The sequence below is a fragment of the Schistocerca nitens genome, chromosome 8 (assembly GCF_023898315.1).
Source record: "Schistocerca nitens isolate TAMUIC-IGC-003100 chromosome 8, iqSchNite1.1, whole genome shotgun sequence".
NCBI lineage: Eukaryota > Metazoa > Arthropoda > Insecta > Orthoptera > Acrididae > Schistocerca > Schistocerca nitens.
Window position 1 is genome coordinate 440453104 of NC_064621.1, and position 24058 is coordinate 440477161.

At 38.7% G+C, this 24058-nt stretch overlaps 1 protein-coding gene across 3 annotated transcripts in view; it reads left to right on the plus strand.

Moving 5' to 3' along the window:
* The window catches only part of LOC126198627 (putative helicase MOV-10), a 380400-nt gene that overhangs the window by 335000 nt on the left and 21342 nt on the right, over window positions 1–24058 (plus strand). For 2 of the 3 annotated variants that reach the window (XM_049935086.1, XM_049935084.1), the window contains one exon: window positions 17199–17406. In XM_049935086.1, the coding sequence (XP_049791043.1) occupies window positions 17199–17406 (208 nt within the window). Of the gene's footprint in view, window positions 1–17198; window positions 17407–22674; window positions 22792–24058 lie in introns of those variants that run through there. The other variant, XM_049935085.1, reaches the window with a different exon arrangement.

Here is a 24058-nt window from a genome sequence, read left to right on the forward strand (position 1 = left end):
GGTGAATTACTAGAATTACAAATTGAAAGTTTACATCTATAAAGTCACACCTTCAAAAACATCAAAAGAGAAGAAAAAGATTCAGGGCATAAGTATACAATGAGTGGGCCAACTCAAAAAACTCACGAAAATGGGTACAGACCAGAAGAATATACTCAATCATGAATAGGAATATAGCACAAAATCAATCAGCCACATAAACCAAAGTTATTAAGGATATGTTGACTCATGAAAGTAGAAAATAATGAAAAAGTATTAGGGCCTAAGCTTATGATGTGTGAACCAAGCCATGAATCCGAAGCACACCGGGTAGACACCAGCAAAAAAAAAAGTGTTTCAACACAACTAAACGAATAAAGTTCATAATCACATATCAATAAGTTCAACCATATGTAAAGAGTATTTATGGGAAGTATCTAGCCTCAATCCATAGTTGCATGTTCTCCTTCAGTGCTCCCACACACACACACACACACACAGTCGCGATGAACAGGGGTACCCAAAACAGAGTTAAGCATGAGTTTGCCCACAACTCATGTTCCAGTCAGGTACAATATTTCAGTACTTGGGATAAATAAAGGTAATCAGCGTCATAAATAGCTTTCGTGATGATATAATCGAGTAGCTTGATGACCAAAATCAGTGTGTGAAATCAGAAATGTATACATCTTGTTATACTTGTAACATTCCCTAGACCAATGTACCACTTTGTAACATACCTCTCTGCGGAATGACAAGCTCTAACTTATAATGTACTGGACCCCTTGAGCTGTCTGATATGGTAAGCGGTAGATTCACAGGGGTGCGTGGCAGGTCCTCTTTGTGACTAAGCTGCACGGTGGCAGCGTAGTCAGGCTCTGCACTTCCTCACTTCCTCGACCTGTAATCTTACCTGCAGTTCAGTCACTCTTGTGTTATTCGGCACCCTGATAAAAGCAGTTATATTCTAGAGACCCATTTTATTACAGACAAGTTGCAAAATCGAAGTTTGCATGCCAGCATCCGGCCATATGGTGGTCAGACGGATATGCCCCTATAAGCGGGTATAAGACCATTGTATACCTGTTGCATTTTGTTGCTGTCTCAATCAGGCTAATCCCAATTGTGACTGTATTAATATAAATCACTCAGCTGCCACGTGGGTCCTTTAGTGCACAAACACTTGATACCCCACATAACAATAAGCATGATCATAACCAATTGGTCATAATGATCATTATCAGAAAACAAAAACAGAATTGCAGCAGCAGGAGCGGGCACAGCAGCTCACTGTGTTCAATGACTGTCGTGTTGTTGCATGCACTAAGCTTTGTTCAATTAACTATTTGCCTTTATACCTCAGTAATTGTCACATATTAAGATAAACATTCATTCACAGTCAAAATAACTTCACCAACTATGCGCACTTTACTTTGCCACGGTTTTATGCAGATTTAGCCAAAAGCAAAGCTTAGTTGGTAATCTTTCGGGAGTACAACTGCCAGACATCCATACTGCTCCCCTGTCTAACAGTTAGTCCTCAACCATGTTGAGCTATGTGCTCCTTCTCCATCCCTAAACCACTTGTGACGTTAGCCACCGTCTCTGCTCTTAAAACAGACACATTTTACCGTATACTTTTCCTGTTGCTTTCTGCACAAATACACTTTTGATTTTCACTCTTCTGCAAATTTTACTCTGGCCCTCTGCTCTAATTTAAAGTTTTTACAAACAAACTATTTTTCCCCCATTTGGCAGCCTCTGGTCAGACCAGTCCACCTTCTCCATCCCCAAGGGGTGTCCACCTGTGGATGCTGTGTCATGTTTCTAAGCTGCCCCTGGATTTTCTGTGTCCTTCTGCCTTCACATTCTTGCAAGTCACCGTGCTGGCCTACTGTGCCCAACTCGGCTCTTATCGTAACCCTTTCGGCACACTACCTCCACTCTGGTCGTCTGTCTGTCATCCCACTGCATTCTAATCAGCGCTCATTTAATTAAAAAGGCTAGAACTGTAGTTTTATTTCCTGTACATCAACGGTGTTTCGTTCTGAAGCCACCTCATATTCTTAGATATCACATGAAGTTCTTAAAAATATTGCTTATGTGAAGCATGGTCATTCATGCACAGCAAATTTCCATGTGCCATACTGTCTATACTCGTAAATGTCTTCCACACTATTCGTTAATTATTCATACAAACTAACCTACGTACGTAGAATCCTAGACAATTCGTAATGTATTGCAAAGGTAATCCCTGTACTTGAAAAAACATACATTTATGTAGAATAACACTGTCCTTGGCAGTAACCACTTTTCTTAACATATGTTCTATGAGTTCTTCATATAGGATAATTCCATGATTAACAATTTATAAATTCCAGTCACAACAATGATGTAGTAGACAGGTGCTTGAGTACATTACCCAGCACCTATGATCTCTTGTAAGTTGACTGGAGCAGCAAGGGTGCAGCCATACAGGAGTGTGGGAGTGGATCCACCCACATCTTTCAGTTTCCTCCCTAGATTTGTCATCAAACTCTCAAACAGATAGGTTACTTCCTGTCTAGCATTCACATCAAATCCTGAAATATTGTTTTGTATGCTAAGTATGCTGTTCAATACCTCCCTCACATTACACAGCATATACTCTTCCTATTTATATTAAAAAAACAAGTATATGGGGCTTACATCAGACTGGATTAAAAAGTGTTTACATATGAAACTTTAATAAACAGAGCTAAATTCAATGAAAAAAATGATTAGTAAGGTGATGCACACAGATATACTAAGATATTATTCCTAATTTTTACAGTACAAGACATGAAAATTTATTACTAGACATTTAATGGCATTGTCCCATTTCAAAATTCTAAAAGGATCTACTTATTTAGTATTGTGGCATATATGTATCAAATCTAAAGCACAAATCTATTACAAAACATTATTACATAGTTGTATGAACCTGTAAATATAGTGTAGCATAGATAATTTGTATATATAGTGTAGCATAGATTTAAACATAGTCAATAGATAAGACAGAACTTTAGAAATCACACCATCGTACATACTACATTCCTGACAATAGAGAAAGAAAAGGAAGCAAAAGAAAAAAAAATAGATACTTAATGAATCATGTCTATAAGCTTTCAGTTCAGTGATACTGCATAATACAAACAACTTATTAGATTTAGGATACACAAATCTGTATGCATTAGGTTGTGGATTTTCAAGAATTTCAAATGGTCCTATACAAATATCGAAAAATTTCTTTATCTCAGATGTCAACACTTTAGCTTTCTCTTTGGCTTTCACCAACACAAGATCTCCTACCTCAAACTTAGAAAATCTGTCTTTATCATCATGTCTCTGCTTTCTCCTATCCCCCGGCTTTTCCATCATCTCCATGACACAATCTTCTCTCTCGTGTGGTGACAGAATCTTACATGGAGGAAACTCAACATTCTCAAAAATAAAATTAGCTGGTCTGCGATTAAACATGATTTCAAATGGTGAAAAACCTGTTGAAGAATGTTGTAAGCTGTTCATAATATCCTCAAACTCACTGACATAATTTATCCAACTGGTATGATTCTTACTATAATATTTTCTAAACAGTCTTCCAATTTCTCTCAAATATCTTTCAACAGGGTTACTCGACAGGTGGTACACTGAGGTTAGAATATGCCTTAGTTTTGTGTGACCATCGAAATCTTTCCAAGCTTGTGATGTAAACTGAGAACCATTGTCAGGTAATATTGTTTTAGGAATACCCACCTGATGAAAATATGTGTTTTCAAACTTAGAGATGATTTGAAACTTCCTGGCAGATTAAAACTTGGGACCCTTGCCTTTCGAGGGCAAAAGCTTTACCAACTAAGCTACCCCAGCACAGCTCATGATCCGTCCTCACAGCTTTACTTCCGCCAGTATCACATCTCCTACCTTCCAAACTTCACAGAGGTTCTCCTGCGATGATTTGCTTACTGGTAGCTTTCTTCAGAGGAAGGCAAGGTCTATAAATGTCCACAGACACTAGATCTAGGTTACTATTAGGCAGTATGTTTTGCATTTGGTCTCTACTTGTTTGGTTACTTACCTTCACTCTTTGACATCTGTCACAGCTGGAAATCTTCTACTTGACCCTCCTTCCTATGTTACAAAAATAGATGTTTTCCTGAATCTTTTGTGTACATTTGGTTGATCCACAATGACCAAAACTCTCATGCGTATAAGTAATTAAAATATCAATACATTGTTCTGGCCAATGTAGTTTCCAATCATCCGAGTCAGCCTTATGTCTCCTGAATAAAATACCCTTGTGTATTTGTGACTGTAGGCTTTCCTGGCGTAAACTATTGATGAAGGTTTCTCAGGTCTCCATCCGGGTGGTAGCGTTGGTAGCGTTGATATCTCGCAATGTTTCGGGAAGCGTCATACTACCCATCTTCTGGCGAAGTGTCGAGATTCACTATGCCATGCAGTACATAGGAAGAAGACACACACAGACCTATACCTTCATGCAACAAGCTGCCACCATCCAGCACAAAGACAAACAGTACTGACTACCATGGTACATCGGGCGCGCCGTCTGTGACAAAGACAGCCTACCATTCAAGCAGCAACATCTGAGGGAAGTCTTCCAACAAAATGGCTACAGCGAAACGCAGATCAACAGGGCACTTGAAAGGAAGGGTGAAGCATTGAGAACCCCAGAAGAAGAAGAAGACAAACGATTCGCGTTCCTTCCGTATGTGGGGCCGCTCTCGGCCAAAATTGCACAACTCCTGGGCAAATACAATATCAAAACCATTCTCCGACCACCACTGAAGATGAGGGAGCTCGTAGGCTCCACCAAAGATGCGCTGAACCTTAACACACCGGGGGTGTACAGCATACCATGCGAATGCAGAAAACAACACATTGGGCAAACACAGCGCTGTATATCTAAACGCTGCGAAGAACATATCAAATGTGTGCGACTAGGTCACACACAAAAATCTGCCATAGCAGAACACAGCATAAATGTAGAACACACCTTCAACTTCGAAAACATGAAGGTACTGTGCCAAGCATCTGGCTTCTGGGAAAGCATTATCAAAGAATCCATAGAAATAAGGATTCACGACAGTCTGGTCAACAGAGATGAGGGATACCAACTCAGCGCAGCATGGAACCCTGCGATAGTGGCAATCCATCCGCCCATCAATGTCCTCCGCTGCGGACACAGACAGAGTGCCTACACCGATAACCAAACGCGACCGCCGGGGGCGACTGCCATCCCCACCACCGCGTGCATGCCGCAGGTCCACCACAGCCACCCGAGGTCTAGTGGAGGGGGGTGACTGCGCATATAAATAGCCCGGTCTCTGCGAATCTCGACACTTCGCCAGAAGATGGGTAGTATGACACTTCCCAAAACATCACGAGATATCAACACTACCACCCAGCTGGAGACCCGAGAAACCTTCATCAATACCCTTGTGTACCTTATAATATTGTTCCATCCTTTCTCCTCCTTTCTTATCCAAAGTGCTTTTAACCATTTTCCAATTTTGATCATGATTTTGATACCTGTCTTTGCATATTTTCAAGATTTTTTTCCTCTTTCACACCTGTCAAGTACATAATTTTAAACTCTTTCTCCAAAGTTGTTAGATGATTCACTCCCTAAAGGTAGCCTCGACAAATCATCAGCAACTATATTGTTTGTGCCCTTAATGTATCTGATTTCATAATTAAACCGCTGTATAAACAAGGCCCAACGAGTAATTCTGTTATGGTATAGCTTACACAGCTGGAGACAACATAATACTTTGTGATCAGTATAGATGACGACTTTGTGACCTAGTAGATAATTTTTAAATTTGTTGAATGCCCAATGTACAGCCAAAAGTTCTTTCTCAGTTACATTGTATGTCTTTTCATGCTTCTGCAATACTATGTTAGCAAATGCAACAGAGCTATGTTCAATAACACCATCATCTTCAAACTCCTGAAATAAATGAGCACCCAAACCAACATCACTACTGTCTGCCATAATACAAAAAGGAAGTGACAAATCCAGTCTGAACAATATTTGACTTTGACACAACTGTCCGTTGATCTCATCAAAAGCATCCTGACATTCCTGATTCCAATCCCAAACAGTACTCTTCTTCAAAAGTTCACACAGACATGAAGCATTCAAAGCTTGGGTGCTACAAAATTTTCTGTGGAATCCAATTAACCAAAAAAAAAAATATTTTAGCTGTTTTTTTTGTTGCTAGGAGTAGGAAAATTAGCAATAGCATCAAGTTCCTCTTTATCAGGTGCAATTCCTTTCTCAGATATAACATGTCCTAAAAATTTAACTTCTTTCACACCAAATTTACACTTACAATTTTCAAAGTCGTACCTCCTGATTCTAATTTTGAAAACACATCTCTTAAGATATCTAAATTTTGTTCCCAAATCTTTTCTGTTACCAAAATGTCGTTAACATACACAATTAATTTTGAAGTCCCTTCACTTCCCAAGACAGGATCCAGAGCTCTTATTATGAATTCAGCTACAGATACATTTAGCCCAAATGTCACCACACTGTATTGAAAACACTTACCTCCATACGAAAATGCAGTACACTTTCTAGAATTAATTTCAAGTGGGATTTGGTGAAATCCAGAGGTAAGTCCAAACTACTCATGTATTTTACATAATCAGATTTGTGTAACAGCTCGTCCATGTTCTCAGGATGGTCATTCTCTCTGATAAGAAACTTATTAAGATGTCTTAGAGTCCAAAAAAATTCTCTCTCCACCATTTCTCTTAGTTACCACAACTAAAGGATTATCGTAAGCACTCCTACTTCTCTCAATTACCCCCACGTTTCCAATTTCTGAATTTATTTCTCAACATCTTTCCTTTTTGAAAATGGTATGTTATATGACTTGAGAAAGAAAGGTTGATAGTCTAAGGTAAAGCATGCACTGATACCCTCTCACTTTCCCTGGTCTTTCGCTAAACACATTTCTAAGAACCAATAACAAATTTCTAAGTTGTTTCTTTTGTTGACTGTTAAGAGTTGTAGCTTCCCTCACTTTAGAATCTACTACACTTTCAAAATTCTGAACCCCAGTCTCATCAAAATCTATATCGTCATCAAACACCTGGTACTCGCCTTTTTTCACAATGTTTCACAAATAATTATATTTTCCCACAGTTTAAAATACAGAAATTAGTTTTCACATGAGTGTTACTTTTAGGTTCAAAAATAAACAACTATTTAGCATTCCATCCAAAACAAGCCTTAACTTTCACTATCCAATCCATACTGAGAATTATATTTTCTTCTGGATTAAGGATCACTAAGCATCCATGTTCAAAGGTTTTGTCTTCTATACAAAAAGTTAAAAGTACCTGAGATTGTACCAAGTTGCTTTGCTTACCTGTAACTCCTCTTATCTTTATACCTACAATGGGCATTTCCACAAAATTCTTACTATACTTGATCTTGTCCCTAAATATTTCAGATATATCACAAATTGGGCTATCTGTATCAATCAAACAGTTATCTTCCCACTGATCAGTGTTAATTTCAATGTAAGGACACCCAAAATTTGAATCATCTTCTCTGTTGTGAGGCACTTCATGCAAAAGATCACTTTCAATTTCATCAAATGCTGCATCCACACTTGTCTTAACAGGGTTTTATCAACTATGTTGGTATCATAGCATTACTTTGGTTACTCATGTTATCAGGTAAAGATTGAACACAGTGAATAGATTCACGGCACAACTAACATAACTTATTACAGAAGGAACACGAAACACATTACTGTCAAAATTACACTTCCTGCTTAGACCTCTTTCACTTCATTTCACCAATTTGGATACAAATTCTGACTAACCATAGCTAACTTATTCCAGAATGCACATTTATCTATGTTATCATCAATCTGGTCCCAATCAAACTTCAAAAACTTGTCACCTTTATTCTCCAGGCTAACTTATAACTGAGCTTTACTGTTTGGATCATTTCATGACATTAATGAAAAACTGATTTGACTGGACTGGTATTCCATGACTCTTACTTACAGCTTACAACATCACATACCTCAACTACCTTATCTGTATTGTTGACATAATTCACAAATAACTCTGAAACTTCATTATTCTTAAACTTCACAAATACCTGATACTCATTATCATCATATTCCTCCAAAATTACTTCAACAACAACATCAATAACAATACAAGTCTCATCCCCATCAAAGTCACTTACCTCTCCTACATTCATTTGCAATAAGCCACCAGTCTCAGACTTACCATCCTCAGTCACTTCACAGTTCTCATTCACATCTACATCAAAAATATCACCTATTTCAGATCCAATACAGTCATCACATGGTTTACATACATCAATAACTCTTGTTTTCCACACAAGAGAAGAAAACATTAGTACATACTATATCAAAATTCTCACTAATCTCACATTCTGATTTGTGATTAGCACCTACATTACCATAATTACACATAGTATTCCAAAACTTTTCATCAAAACATGAATGAAAAATCTGATATTCCTTCTGTTCAATTTCAGATACATTTGCCATATCATTAACACTGTTATTATTGTCTAATTGCAAGTGTAACTTGCCAGTGCTGTGCTTGTTGTGTTTCCTAACTCCAAAACTGTGGACCTTCACTGGGATGAACTGACGTTTCAGGTAGTTACTTCTATAATTGTTTCTCCTATTAAAATGCTCATGATTATCTGCATTATTCCTGTACTACTGATATTCAAAATTTCTCTCTCTATTGACACTTTGATTCTGATAGGAGTTACCACAATCTCTGTTTCTGTAATTACTCCCATTGTGGTTTCTATCATTCCAGTTATATGGTACGTTCTTCTTTCTACTGGCCTATCCAGACTGTCAACATATCATAAGAATTGTTCAAGACAGTCGCCAGGTCCATGTACTAAATCCCACTGCAACCTTTCTGATAATCTCCTTTTAAATGCATCAATCAAGGTCATTTTGTCAAATGGTTTGTCAATATGTGTAATTTTTTAAGTTGGTTCTTACAAAACTCTTTCAGTGTGCTGTCCCTATTTCTATAATTAGTAACATTCAAAAACTGACTTTTGATTCTCCCCTGTTCGGCTTCCGACCAAATTTATTTAAAAAACTTTTCTTGAAACCCTGATATGTTTCCCACTGACTTAAATTTAAATTTACCAATGACAGAGCTTCACCTTCGAAACATCTTTTAACAAATTTAATTTTTTCATTGTCATTCATGCTTGATACAAAACTGTATCAACAGTGGTGCAAAAAATCCACTGGATGTAAATTGTCTGATGGAAAGCTTTTGATAGGAGTATTGGACCACACATTACCATTGTTTGCACACATACTTTGGTTCACATAAATTTCCTGGACTCCTGAAATTTTTTGATCAAAAATAGTTACATTAGTTTGCATATTGTATTCGCCATATAAATTTTTTTAAACTGGCGATATTTTGTTCTATTTTTTCTGCTATGGCCTTCTGTTCAACTCTGACATCACCAACATTCTCTGATTGTTTCACTGACTCAGGTACCAACTTTTTTTTAAAAAACAATAAATTTATTTTCTAAAACATTAACTTTTTCATTCACACTTTTTAACCCCTTTGACAACCATTTCTTTAGCTATGAAATTTGATTACTAAGTTGGTCAATCTGATCTTGTACTTTGTTTAGTTTGCTATTGTTATCTGTCTTCATTTCTTCTATTTTTGCCAACATTAACTGCCAAATATCAGTTTTTACTGTTTCTTTACTGATTATGATTTCACTCAGCTCAGACATGTCCTTACTGGATCCTACAGCTTTCATTTCTACCTCACTCCTACCCTCATCCCTATTCATTTTTTTAACAAGCACATGAGTCCACAAAAAAATTAACTTCAGAAATAGTTTGTACTTATCTTTCCTCTTTGATATCCCTGGTTGTAGTTGTTAAGTCCTCTTTCATTCAACCCAGTCCATCATTATTGGTAGTACACTGTCACTGTCTTCTTGCCTCACATGAACTGGTGAAGTTGCTTCAACTACAATTCTATGAATTCCACTGATGCAGGTTGCTTCTGCACCATATTATAAGTTGCTTCGCATATCATATTGCTTCAAAGAGAAATGTGCTGTACTAAAATCTAGATAAAAACGTAGCAAAAGATGGATTGCTACTTACCGTAAAGCTTCACACTGGAACAATTAAAAGACACACAAAGCTTGCAGCCAGGACCTTCATCAGCAAAAGAGGAACTCATACCATTCATACACACAATCAAGTACACCTCATGCTCACATGACTGCCAACTGTAGCACCTCGGGCCGGAATGTCATTCCGAATTTAGATATAATTAAGTGAAATTAACCTGTTGGAATTTGTCCAGATAAAATATTCTGAGATGGTCACACATGAAGAGAATGGCATGTCAGAAATGCATGCAAAGAAAGACACCTAATTAGCAACTTTGAAGAAATATGACAACAAATGTATGTCTCAAACCATAGAGAGATTTGCATATAATTATCTGGAGTATGCCAAAGATAAAACTACCTCATGTGATCTGTGGTTGTCACTGTGCAATGTTTGCAAATGAAGAGGAATGACAAGATAGTTGTTAATTCGAAAAACTTTGCTAATAATGGAATTTGACTCAAGAAATAGCTTGCCTGCTGATCATTTTCTGCAGTTCGATAAATTCATTTGAGAGCTATTATCATGTGAAGCGAAACTAGGAGAAACTAATGCTGTTTGACGTCTGTCATTGATAATTCTGCCAGATTATGGTAATCTACTCCCAGCTCTAGAAACACTGTCACGAGGTACATTAACTGTAGATTCGATGAAGACTTTTATGTGAAGAGATGAAGAGGAAAGATGTTGTGAAGAAAGACCACATTAAAGCAGATAACAGAGGTACTAATTGTTAACAGAGGTACTAATTGTTGATTTTTTGGGTGTTATAAGCTTGTATTAAAAGGACATAAAATGTCATATTTTCGAAAATCATAGAAAAATGCAACGCAGAAACTAAAACAAAATTATGCCCTGATGATCAAGATCATCTGACCCAGAGCGGGCAGCTGGTATCATATGTGGAAAGCAATGAGAAGCTACACCATTACTATTCCCAAGGCGCACTTGACATGGCCCTCTATGTGCAAAATAATGATTCTGGAGGTAAAACATCCCCTCAGTCTGATCTCCGGGAGGATAATTGAAAGTGTAAAGATACAGAAAAAGAAAATGAAAGAGGAAAAGCTAAGGATTAGAACGTGGAATGTTTGCACCCTCTTACAATCTGGAAAATTAGAAAATGTGAAAAAAGAGATGGAGCACAACAATATAGATATTCTGGGAATGTGCGAGGTGTGACTGGGAGATAATGGTGTGTTACATAGTGATGGGTACAAACTATGTTATTCAGGCATAGAAAAAACAGCATGAATGGAGTACCTATCATGGTAAAGAAGAAGGTAAAAACCATGATAATGAAAGTGGAACACATAAATAGCAGACTGATGATGCTGAGGTTGGAAGGTCACGAGAAAGATGTACACTCCTGGAAATGGAAAAAAGAACACATTGACACCGGTGTGTCAGACCCACCATACTTGCTCCGGACACTGCGAGAGGGCTGTACAAGCAATGATCACACGCACGGCACAGCGGACACACCAGGAACCGCGGTGTTGGCCGTCGAATGGCGCTAGCTGCGCAGCATTTGTGCACCGCCGCCGTCAGTGTCAGCCAGTTTGCCGTGGCATACGGAGCTCCATCGCAGTCTTTAACACTGGTAGCATGCCGCGACAGCGTGGACGTGAACCGTATGTGCAGTTGACGGACTTTGAGCGAGGGCGTATAGTGGGCATGCGGGAGGCTGGGTGGACGTACCGCCGAATTGCTCAACACGTGGGGCGTGAGGTCTCCACAGTACATCGATGTTGTCGCCAGTGGTCGGCGGAAGGTGCACGTGCCCGTCGACCTGGGACCGGACCGCAGCGACGCACGGATGCACGCCAAGACCGTAGGATCCTACGCAGTGCCGTAGGGGACCGCACCACCACTTCCCAGCAAATTAGGGACACTGTTGCTCCTGGGGTATCGGCTAGGACCATTCGCAACCGTCTCCATGCAGCTGGGCTACGGTCCCGCACACCGTTAGGCCGTCTTCCGCTCACGCCCCAACATCGTGCAGCCCGCCTCCAGTGGTGTCGCGACAGGCGTGAATGGAGGGACGAATGGAGACGTGTCGTCTTCAGCGATGAGAGTCGCTTCTGCCTTGGTGCCAATGATGGTCGTATGCGTGTTTGGCGCCGTGCAGGTGAGCGCCACAATCAGGACTGCATACGACCGAGGCACACAGGGCCAACACCCGGCATCATGGTGTGGGGAGCGATCTCCTACACTGGCCGTACACCACTGGTGATCGTCGAGGGGACACTGAATAGTGCACGGTACATCCAAACCATCATCGAACCCATCGTTCTACCATTCCTAGACCGGCAAGGGAACTTGCTGTTCCAACAGGACAATGCACGTCCGCATGTATCCCGTGCCACCCAACGTGCTCTAGAAGGTGTAAGTCAACTACCCTGGCCAGCAAGATCTCCGGATCTGTCCCCCATTGAGCATGTTTGGGACTGGATGAAGCGTCGTCTCACGCGGTCTGCACGTCCGGGACGAACGCTGGTCCAACTGAGGCGCCAGGTGGAAATGGCATGGCAAGCCGTTCCACAGGACTACATCCAGCATCTCTACGATCGTCTCCATGGGAGAATAGCAGCCTGCATTGCTGCGAAAGGTGGATATACACTGTACTAGTGCCGACATTGTGCATGCTCTGTTTCCTGTGTCTATGTGCCTGTGGTTCTGTCAGTGTGATCATGTGATGTATCTGACCCCAGGAATGTGTCAATAAAGTTTCCCCTTCCTGGGACAATGAATTCACGGTGTTCTTATTTCAATTTCCAGGAGTGTAATTCTGATACAGGTGTACATGTCAACTAGGCAACACAGCGACGATGACATTGAAGAGTGCTACAGCAGAACTGAATCACTGGTAGAGAGATAGAAGAAAAAGGTGTGCATCATAATAATGGGAAATCGGAAAGCAGTTGTTGGTGAAGGGAAAGACAGAGATGTGGTTGGAAAGTTTGGATTGGGTAACAGAGATGGAAGATGTGCGAGAATGGTCAGATTTTATAAGGAAAACTCATTGGTAGTTGGGAACACACTTTTTGAACATCATGAAAGAAGACGGTACACATGGACATCGAATATAGACAACAGCAAATCCAGATCAATTACATACTAATACAGAGTAGATTCCGGACATGCAACAGAAATGCCAAGGCTTATCCAGGAGCAGATATTAACTCTGACCACAACTTAGTTGTAGCAGATGTGCAGATTGGATTGAAAAGAATGTTGGTAGGTAAAGTGAGAGAGAAATTTAACTTGGATGCTCAAAAGGAAGAAGGAATACAAAAAGCTTGAAGAAGAATCCTGAGACAAGTGGAAGATTAGAGAAAAGGCAGAGGGCATAAATGAACAGTGGAACCAGTTCAGAGACACCCTGAAAGCCTCCAGTATAGGTGTCGGTCTGGTGAAGTGCAAGCGGAGAAGGAAACCATGGGTTACCAATGACATGATCTTGAAGATGGCAGAAAGGAGAAAATGGAAAAACACGCAAACTGACGTAGGGAAATGGCAATACAGAAGACTGAACAAAGAGCTGAGAAGAGTAACTGATCAGGCCAAGGAAAAATGGACAAGAGAAATCTGCTCAGAAATTGAGACACTGGAGAAAGAGGGAAAGTACAAAAAGATGTATCTTATAGCCAAGGAAATAGTATTTCAGGGAAGGAAAAACAAAACAAATGTGGAGATAGAAGGGAAAGATGGGACTCTTTTTAAGTGATTCACACACTGTTAAGAATAGATGGAAAGAATATGTTGAAACTCTCTATGAAGCGGATCAAAGACCTTCCTATCTGCAGACTGACAAGGAAGAATCAGTAAATGAAGATGAAAAAGGAGATTTTATCCTAGGTCCAGAGGTAAATAAGGCATTGGGAGAACTTAAAAACAACAAAGCATGTGGTGTAGATGACATTCTGGCAGAAATCTTGAAAGGGTTTAAAATAAACAGGCGAAGATGAGTTGACCTGTCTTTACAACTACATTTATGACAAAGGGGAATGGCCAGAAGACTTTCTCGTAAGTAATCGTCCCAATTCCAAAGACTAATAATCCCAAAAAGTGTGAAGACTACAGGACAATCAGCCTAAAATCACAGGCAGCAAAAGTAGTTCTTCGAATTCTGAATAGGAGGCTATATGGAATGCCAGAAGAAACACTTGGTGTACACTGTCTTCATAGATCTTGAAGAGGCCTTTGATAGAGTGCAGTGGGATAAGCTGTTAGATATCTTGAAAAAGAAGGGAGTAAAGTTGAAGGAGAGAAGATCGATCGCAAATCTGAACCTGAATCAAAAAGCTCGGATACAAATAGCTAGTGGGATCTCTGAAGACAGCAAGATTGGGAGAGGTGTTATACAGGGCTCTTTTGTCTCTCTCAGATCCTATTTGACATCTGTCTGGAGGAAGTACTGGAAAGCTGTTGGGATGGGACAAGAGGCATCAGGACAGGTGGGAAAAATTGAACGTATAAGATTTGCAGAGGACATGGCGATCCTCGCAGAAGATCAAGAGACGCTGACTCAAATGCTAAATGACCTGAATCAAGCCTGTGCAGCATACAGCATGAAAATTAATAATAAGAAAACCAAAAGCATGGTCATAGGCCTAAAGAAAAGAAAAGTGAAAATTAAGTTGGGGTCAGAAATCATAGAATAGGTAAGGCCATTCATGTATTTGAGAAGTTGGTTTAAAAAAGGCTTGGATTGCCAACAAGATACCAAAGTGAGAATGGCTCTGGTGAAAGAGGCATTTCAAAACCAGAGAAGACTCCTAAATAATTGTTTAAACAAGGAATTAAGGAAGCGACTGGTTTAGTCCTTAATATGGAGTGTGACCATGTATGGAGCAGAAATGTGGACTTTGAGAAAGCAGAATGAGAAGAGAATTGAAGCTTGTGAAATGTGGATATGGCATAGACAGCTGGACTGATAAAGTCAAGAATGAAGAAGTATTGAGGAGAGTTGGAGAAGAACGGAGATTGCTGCTGATGGTGAAGAACAGGAAACTAAAGTGGATAGGCCACAATCTAATAAGAGATTGCCTTCTAGTAGAGGCAATTGAAGGTTTCGTTCTGGGAAAGAGAGAGAAGGGCAGAAGAAGATTCCAGATGCTGGATGATGTCAGCAGGCCACTAAGGAATGAAGAGGAATGCAGAAGACAGAGAAGCATGGAGGGCTATGCCGTCGAAACTTGGCGCACTGCAGGCAACCCAGTGATGATGATCAAGATGGAAAAGAGAGTAATTACTGTTTCGTTGGAGTAAGTCAGGAAAATTCAGTGACATCAACTGGAATTAAATCTTATATGGATTCTGGAGCTACAGAGCAATTCTGGAGCTACAGAGCACTTAATGAATAGTAATTTATGTTTGAAAAACTTGTTGGAACAAAATTAATATTGCGAAGTCTTGGAACATTTCTGTATGCTAAATTTGTTGGTGAAGTTGAAGTTGTAAGTTACGTGAATGACAAGAAAATTATGATTTTGATCACAGATTTTCTGTGAGTTTCAGACTTCACCTATTACCTGCTGTCAGTACGCAAATTAGAATTGAAAGATTGGCAAGTAGTTTTTGAGAGCTTTAATGATAGTATTCATAAGGGCAATGTGACTCCTGCCGATGTACAGAACAGTGAATCAGATATGTACACACTAAATTTTATACGTAAGGAATTACAGTGTCCTTGTAGCTTCACCACCATAGATGAATGAATTATGGCACGAAAGGTTGGTTCACCTGAATTACGATAATATTCCTAAGTTCTAGATGTGCATGTTGACAGAATTAACTTAAATCTAGCAAGTCAGATGATGATCGTGTCATACATGTATTGAAGGAAAACGGACATCACAGTCCCATGAAACATGAGAGTAAAAACAAGCAGACCACTAGAACTTATCCATGGTGATCTAATTGGACCAATTATTCCAAGTAATCTCCAACTCTAAAAAAGTTTCAAGGTGTTAACATTAGTGCAGAAGTGAATCAGATGCATGGGTACACAAATATCTGACAACCTAAGAGAGCACATTAAATGTCACTTAGATAATGTAGTGGAGTGTAATACTGAATTTCAGCACTTTTGGGCATGTCATTCTATTCTGTCAATGAATAGCTTCATAAAAACTCTTCACTTTTATGTTTTTGGTTAATGTGTAGTTAGAATTAACACTGTAATACAGCACTGTAATGTAATTTCACTATAGTGCTCTTAAATTAAATGCACATCCTTAACTTCTTTTCCACATCCAGAAACCACTTTCTGTGGATCTGTTGAATACTACTAATGTAATGTACAGAAGGATAGAGCTATACCTAGTAAGTTGACAAAAATCAGTTGTTAAGAAAAAGTAATGGAAAGATGGCCTAAGAAATCAAAAGCCAGTTCATGACCAAATACATATAATTTTTTTGCAGAACGTTAGGAAATGTTTTCCTATCTAATATTATCAAATTCTGCCAAGCACTGGTGGAACATTTAGTTAAAGTGATAGAAATGTTACTCCAGCAGTATATTTGTTTAATCATGTGACTTGTTTTTAATCAGATTTAGTATAAACTGTTACTGTTTTTATTTTTCAACACTATATAATGCCCATGTTTAATGAGAGATTTGTTATAATATATATTGATGTTTTAGACAAAAAAAATTGATATCCAAAAATTATTTGTAATTTCCTCTAGCAGGTATTGTGCATAGCGCATTGAATTTGTATTTGTTTAATCATGTGACTTGTTTTTAATCAGATTTAGTATAAACTGTTACTGTTTTTATTTTTCAACACTATATAATGCCCATGTTTAATGAGAGATTTGTTATAATATATATTGATGTTTTAGACAAAAAAATTGATATCCAAAAATTATTTGTAATTTCCTCTAGCAGGTATTGTGCATAGCGCATTGAATTTGTATGGACAGATGATTATGATGGCAATAAAAGATAGGTACTAATAAGAAACTATTTAATTACAGAGATTCAATGTGGCGGTGACTCGTCCAAAAGCTCTGCTAATTGTTATCGGAAATCCTGATGTACTTCAACATGATCAATGTTGGCGGAAACTTATTGAGTTTTGCCATAAAAATGGTGCTTGCGCAGGGTGTAAATTACAGCTGCAAGCAGACCACATACCCACTATTGATGATGAGTTCAACTTTAATTTTGCAGGTCTCAGTTTGGGTAAGAAAACTAAGCCGTACTCTAAATTATTTTTGAAGCAGTCTTTTTTTTTCTGATGATGGTGGTGTATTGTGGTTAATAAAGTGTTCACTTTGCAGCAGAGGATTCTGACTTAAGTAAATTTTAATAATAATAATAATAATAATAATATTTTGTTCCAAAATATGCCCCAAAATTTGGTCAGGTTTGTTGTGCTTTTGGTCCAAGAACTGTTTATGGACCTGGTGTGCAGAAGTCCAGTCCTCTGTAGACTTAGACCTAGATGAATTCCATTGGTGTTACATGAGTATGCAGATAGCTTGCTGATAACATCACTTATGACCATGCATGGCTCTTAGTTAAGGACTCTGAGGCAGAGCTGACCAAAAATATGTATTTAAATATATTTATCGACAGTGAATTACAGAATGTTATCAGCATTTTGAATATTTTGACATGGATTTAAATACTGACAGTCAACATTGTTGTAACTGTTGATATTGAGTCATGTTTCTTGAACAGACAGTAACTAGCTTTAAGGCTGCACCTAATTTGGATCCCTTCTGCTGGTTATTTGAGAGTAGCAGTGTTTTGCAGGCATGGTTTCTGTGGGGTACATGTCTTCAGTCTTCAGGGCCTCCCAAAGGCTCCATTCGTTCAGCCTAAGAATGTTCTACCAACTTTCACATGATTTTCTTACAACGAAAGGGAATCCACAAGTGGCTGAACCTTCACTATCGAATCCGTGTCTCTGTATATCTTTATTATGCTTTGATGTGTCATTAATCAATGTATAATAGTATTGTTTTGGAAGGTTTGGAGATGGTTTTTTTCTGGTATTGACAAATCTATCAGCTGTTAGAGAGGCATTCTAAATTTTTAAATATCTTGTTATAGTACACTAGAATACCATAACATAAGTGTCAACACCTAATGAGAGTGACATGAATGATTAGAGGAAAGTTGGCAAGACATGCCTCATTATCTTTAGCTGCTGAGAATTTCCTTGCTTGCTGGTGGGTTTTGTGTGATATGGTGCATTATTGGCAAGTTTCTTTTGTGAGTGCATTGTGCCTGAATTCTTGTGAGTTTTATTTCCTTACAAATAACTGTAGCATGCCATCAGTCTGAAAACAGCACAGTATGAATTCAGTGTGAAATTTATCAGCAAAAGGTTTTAGAATATAAGCTTAGGATGAAAGTGAAGGAACTGCATGCACCCAGACCCAACCTGAACATCAGTGAAGTACAAAAACTGCAAATCCAGGTAATTACAATGAAGAAATGTACCTGTACAGTAACCTGTTTAGCTACTGACATCACATTTCCCAACAATTTAGAACTACCATACTAAAAATGATGCAGTCTGAAAAAATCTTTTACTGCATATGTAATACAAAGCCTAAATATAAAAACCTACAAATATACCTTGTTAACTTCGCAAAAATATGAAACAATGTAGGAGCTGCCCTGGTTGCTTCTGTCAGTCAGTCATAGCACAAGACCTGTGACATCTTGGAACATCACTATTTTGTCATGTGATGTGACAGGTTGGACATGCATGAAAAGTGTTAAACATCTCAAATTCGTAATTAAAAAGACAAAAAACATTAAGCAAGCTGTGCAGATAACATATGTCACAATTAAGATTTCTTAAAAACCCATTATTTTCAGTATGAGCTGTTGTGATAAAGTGTCAGGATTTGTAGTATCAATGTCTAAACACACTACATGTAGATCTTTTCTTGGGGTTAGCTAGTGGTGTTATTTGGTATTTGGTTATGAATGGGGAAAGAAGTACAGTCTGAAAACTGTTTAGAGAGTAGTAAATCAGTAAATATAACCTTCGCTGATATGGAAACCATGAGCCAGGCCTGTTTTTTACGTAACACAAAGAAAAACTTAATATGAATGTTTGATCATGTAAGATGGATTGATAAAAAAATCTGCTTATCAAGCTGCAGCAGGAGAAAACAAATAGAACGTGTGGCTTCTTCTGGCAGAAGATTTGAAGACAGAGGAAAAGGGATGAATCGAAAGGACTTGTAAGGTTGAAGAAATGGAAAGAGTTACTGAAATGTGTCCAAGATCCCAGGTCAGGGGAGACATACTCTTTGGGATGAGAAGGAGAGAGTTGTTTTTGGTGCCAATACTTGACAAGCCTTTGTTTCTTTTAGAAACAGAAGATTGAGATTAGTGAACAAAAACCATGCAATGAGTCAATTAGTGTGGAAAGTTAAGGGCATTGTACATGGTAGACATGTGAGGGGTGGAGGGGAAAAAATAGACAGGTTGGAAAAGAAAAAAAAAGGAGCAAAGAAAAGGGATAGTTACTGAAAAGAAATGTTTTGACCACAGAAATTAATGTATATTTAGGCCAACTTTTGAAAAGCCAGTTCTCAGCTGTGGAGTTCTGAGAAACTGGTGTCAGGAAGAGGAATCCAGATGGCACACGTGGTTAAACGGGCACTGAGGTCCTGACTGTCATGTTATAGAGCATGCTCTGAAACAGAATCACACACAGTACCCTCTTGCAAAGCACTCTTTGAGAATGCAACTCTGGAACAACCAAAGCTGCAGATCATCCTCTGACCTAATGGACAAAGAGAAGAAAGCATCAATTAAATCTTCTCCACAAAGAACAAAACTGAAAGAGTTGAAGATATGGAACAACCACACACTGTTTTCTACCATACATGCAGGAATCCATTGACAGTGTTTGTAAAAATCATCACCAAGTGGACATTAAAATCTTCTTATGGGGTAACAACAAAATTAGGGACCTGTTAGAGTCCAACAAAGGTGTCTTTGATGTGCTGTACATGCCATAAGTGTGAGATAAACTGTGAGTGCAGAGTAGTTTATTCTAGAAAGGTGGGATGATGTATTGGAACACTATTAAAAGAAACAAAGATTACATATGCCTTCAAGAATGTCATAAATCCCCCATGGCTGACCATTAAAACGAATATGGTAAACATATACATTTTGAGGTTTCTTTGCTAGACATCTTGGGAGAAGCACCACTTCATAAAAGCAGTTCAATGCTGATACGTATGTATTAGCCAATAAAAAGTCCATCTTAAATTAAATCAATAAAGAACATCAGCTCCATTGTTCTCTACCACTGACATCCAGTCAGATGATGAATTTTATTTATGCACATTTAGAGATGCCAGCTATTACAAGTCAATCATAATAATTATGAATTTCCTCCAATAATTATGACTTTACGAATGATATGGCAAAAATTATGAAAAGGATAGTTGCTGCTCTACATGTAAAGGAAATGCTGAGTCACAGATAAGCACAACCAAAAGACTGTCGGAAAGCGAGCTTTCAGTCAATAAGGCCTTTGTCGCAAATAGACAACACACACACACACACACACACACAGATGCAACTCACACGCACATGACCACAGTCTCTGGTGGCAGCTGGAGCCTGACTCAGACATATTGTTACATTCCATCCTTAATTTTCCATTTTTTGATGGCAAAGATTATGATTTTTTCGATCTTTTGTTGATTTATAAGTGTAAGTGTATAAAGCACTCAAAAGGGTGCACAAGAGAGTATCATTCTTTACAACTTGAATTCGCAGCAATATTTCTTTTCACAGTTTTAATGGATGGTTGCTACATGTGTCCTTTTCTGCCCCTCTAAAATGTTAATTACAGCAAATTCCATGTGTGGTATATGACTTCACTCATTTTAACATATAACCAGGTAAGAAGTAGTATATTTTGCGCAGTTGTTCTCTTTGCAAGTCACTTGATGGCTCTTCCTGGCAAGCGTCTATGCAGGTGTCATTGTTTTGTTGTTATGACAAATTGGAGTCGAGCTCTGTTTAATGAATAATGTGTATGCATGTGATGTGACATATTAACAAGTGTTTATTGCATTTATCATATACAAATTAACATAGAATGCTCTTCTAGTGCATACTAAGTGTGTGTCAAGGAAATAAGTTCAAACGATTTTGAAATAAACAACGAAGCAATTTCTGGTGTAGAAAAGTGTATCTGGTGACAGTACTGGGACTAGTGGCATTGTTAAGAAACCAAGAATTGTTCAGAAATTTAGGGAGGAATACTCAAAAGCATGTCTCTGTTTATTGTGCTCCTCCAAATCTGATTCACATGCGTTTTGTAGTGTGTGTAGCAGGGATTTTTCCATTGCACAAGGTGGAAGAGGCAATCGCCACAAACACTTGATGAGGAAAATTCATTCAGAATTGCTAATGTCTGATTTAGCGGCGCATCAAAATATCTGCATCTACATCTACATGATTACTCTGCTATTCACAATAAGGTACCCCGCAGAGGGTTCAATGAACCACCTTCAAGCTGTCGCTCTACTGTTCCACTCTCGAACGGCGTGCGGAAAAAACAAGCACTTAAATTTTTCTGTGTGATCCCTTATTTCTCTTATTTTATTATGATGATCATTTCTCCCTATGTACGTGGGTGCCAACAGAATGTTTTCACAATTGGAAGAGAAAATTGGTGATTGAAATTTCATGAGAAGATCCCGTTGCAATGAAAAACGCCTTTGTTTCAATGATAGCCACTCCAATTCACGTATCATGTCTGTGGCACTATCTCCCCTACTTCACAATAATACAGAACGAGCTGCCCTTCTTTGTACTTTTTCGATGTCATCCATCAGTCCCATCTGATACGGATCCCACACCGCACAGTAGTACTCCAGAATAGGGTGGATAAGCATGGTGTAAGCCAGGGGCGGGCAAACGTTGCACGCGGCTCATGAGTGCACAGCGCTGCACGTGTGCTGCACGCGTGCAGTTGTCAACTGGGCCTGTGGCGACAGCCAGGCGCCGGCAGGTTGCGACAGTGTAGTGCCAGGCTAAGCTGCAGACATTTATGCGAAGCGACCACTACATAGTGAACATTGTATTTCAAGAACCGGAAAATTCAGAATGAAACAAGGAAACTGAGAAGCGGAGATTTGCTATATTTTAAAAAGTAATGGGAGAATAATTTTTTCTTTGTGAAAATTCGAAATGTTTAATATGTGACAGTATTCTCGCTGGTCAGCGGAAGTTTAGTATTGAAGGCCATTATAATAAATTTCACAAGGACGAGTACAATTTATTGTCGGATTCTAAGCGGATGGGGAAATTGACTGAGCTTAAGAAGAGTGATCTGACGATACTAGATAAATCATTCGTAGTTGCTGTTGTCAGGAGAGGTCTGCAACTTTCTTTTGTCATTTCTCGCATCTAACTGATTTAACATTTTATGGAGCACTGTTTTCAATTTTTCAGGACGACAACAATAATAGCCCAGCGGTACGTGCAAGTTAGAAGATTGGGCTTAATATAGCGAGAGCTGGAAACCCATTTGCTGAATTAATAAGTTTTGGTTAAGAGCAAACATCAGTGATGAAAATTTACGTAACTGTTTGCGTTTGTCTGTATGTAGAAATTTTGTTCCAGATATTAAACGTATTGTAAACTCCACGTGTGATAGTTAAATAAAACGTATCGTAGGTAATACGTACTCTTACAAACCATGATTTCTTTCAAGCACTCCTACTAACCGTAGGAAACAAAACGCATTACAGAGGAAGGAGCAGACAGAAGTTATGGTGGGGAGGGGAGAGGAGCGGGTGGCCAGCTTGCCCCTGTGTGCACGCAGAACACCTGTTAACTGCACGCGTGCAAGTGCACCACACACGTGCAGGATTCCTGCCATCCCCTGGTGTAAGCAGTCACTTTAGTAGACTTGTTGCACCTTCTAACTGTTCTGCCAATGAATAATCATTTTGCAGTTCGTTTTGTTCATGTGATGACTTCAAGACAGTAAATAACAGCATCATCTGCAAACAATCTAAGATGGCTACGAGATTGTCTCCTATGTCGAGGAATGGTGTTGAAAGCCTTCTGGAAATCTAAAAATATGGAATCAATTTGACATTCCCTGTCAATAGCACTCGTTACTTCATTAGTATAAAGGGCTAGTTGTGTTTCGCAAGAACAATATTTTTTGAATCCGTGCTGAATACATGTCAATAAATCGTTTTCTTCGAGGTACTTCATAATGTTCGAATACACTATGTGTTCCAAAACCCCACCTACCAGTACCCTCCATGCCCCTCTCCTGTCTGTTTACATTACTAATTGGCTTTCTTAAAAGTTGGCCACTTTGTCATTGTAAGTAAAAAAATTTATAGGTGGAGGAGTGAAGACAGCACATTTAACATCCTTTGTCCCAGTAGTGTTACATACCCTGATGAAAGTTACTTGCAGTATTGGTCAAAATGTTGGTTCATCATTTTAACTGGGATGCAGTCTATAGCACAGATCATTTATATGGAAACTGCTACTATTTGTGTAGATAAATAAGAAACACTTACTTTTGAGTGCTGTATAAGGTAGGAGTTGAAGAGATCACTGAAGTGGTGAATGAACTCATACTTTTAACTAAGTCAACCAGTATATAGAATATCATGCAGCTTATTTCTGGCTGAAATACCTCATTTGCATCTTGTCGTATTTTTAGTACAGCCATGTTTTGTGATTAATTGTCATTAGATCTCAACTTTTTGTCTAAGATAGCACGAATAACTTCTGCAGTGTTACAATGTTTAGAAGATTTCGAACGGGATGTATTGCTTCTAATAGTTTTAAAAGTTCTTCAGCAGTTTAA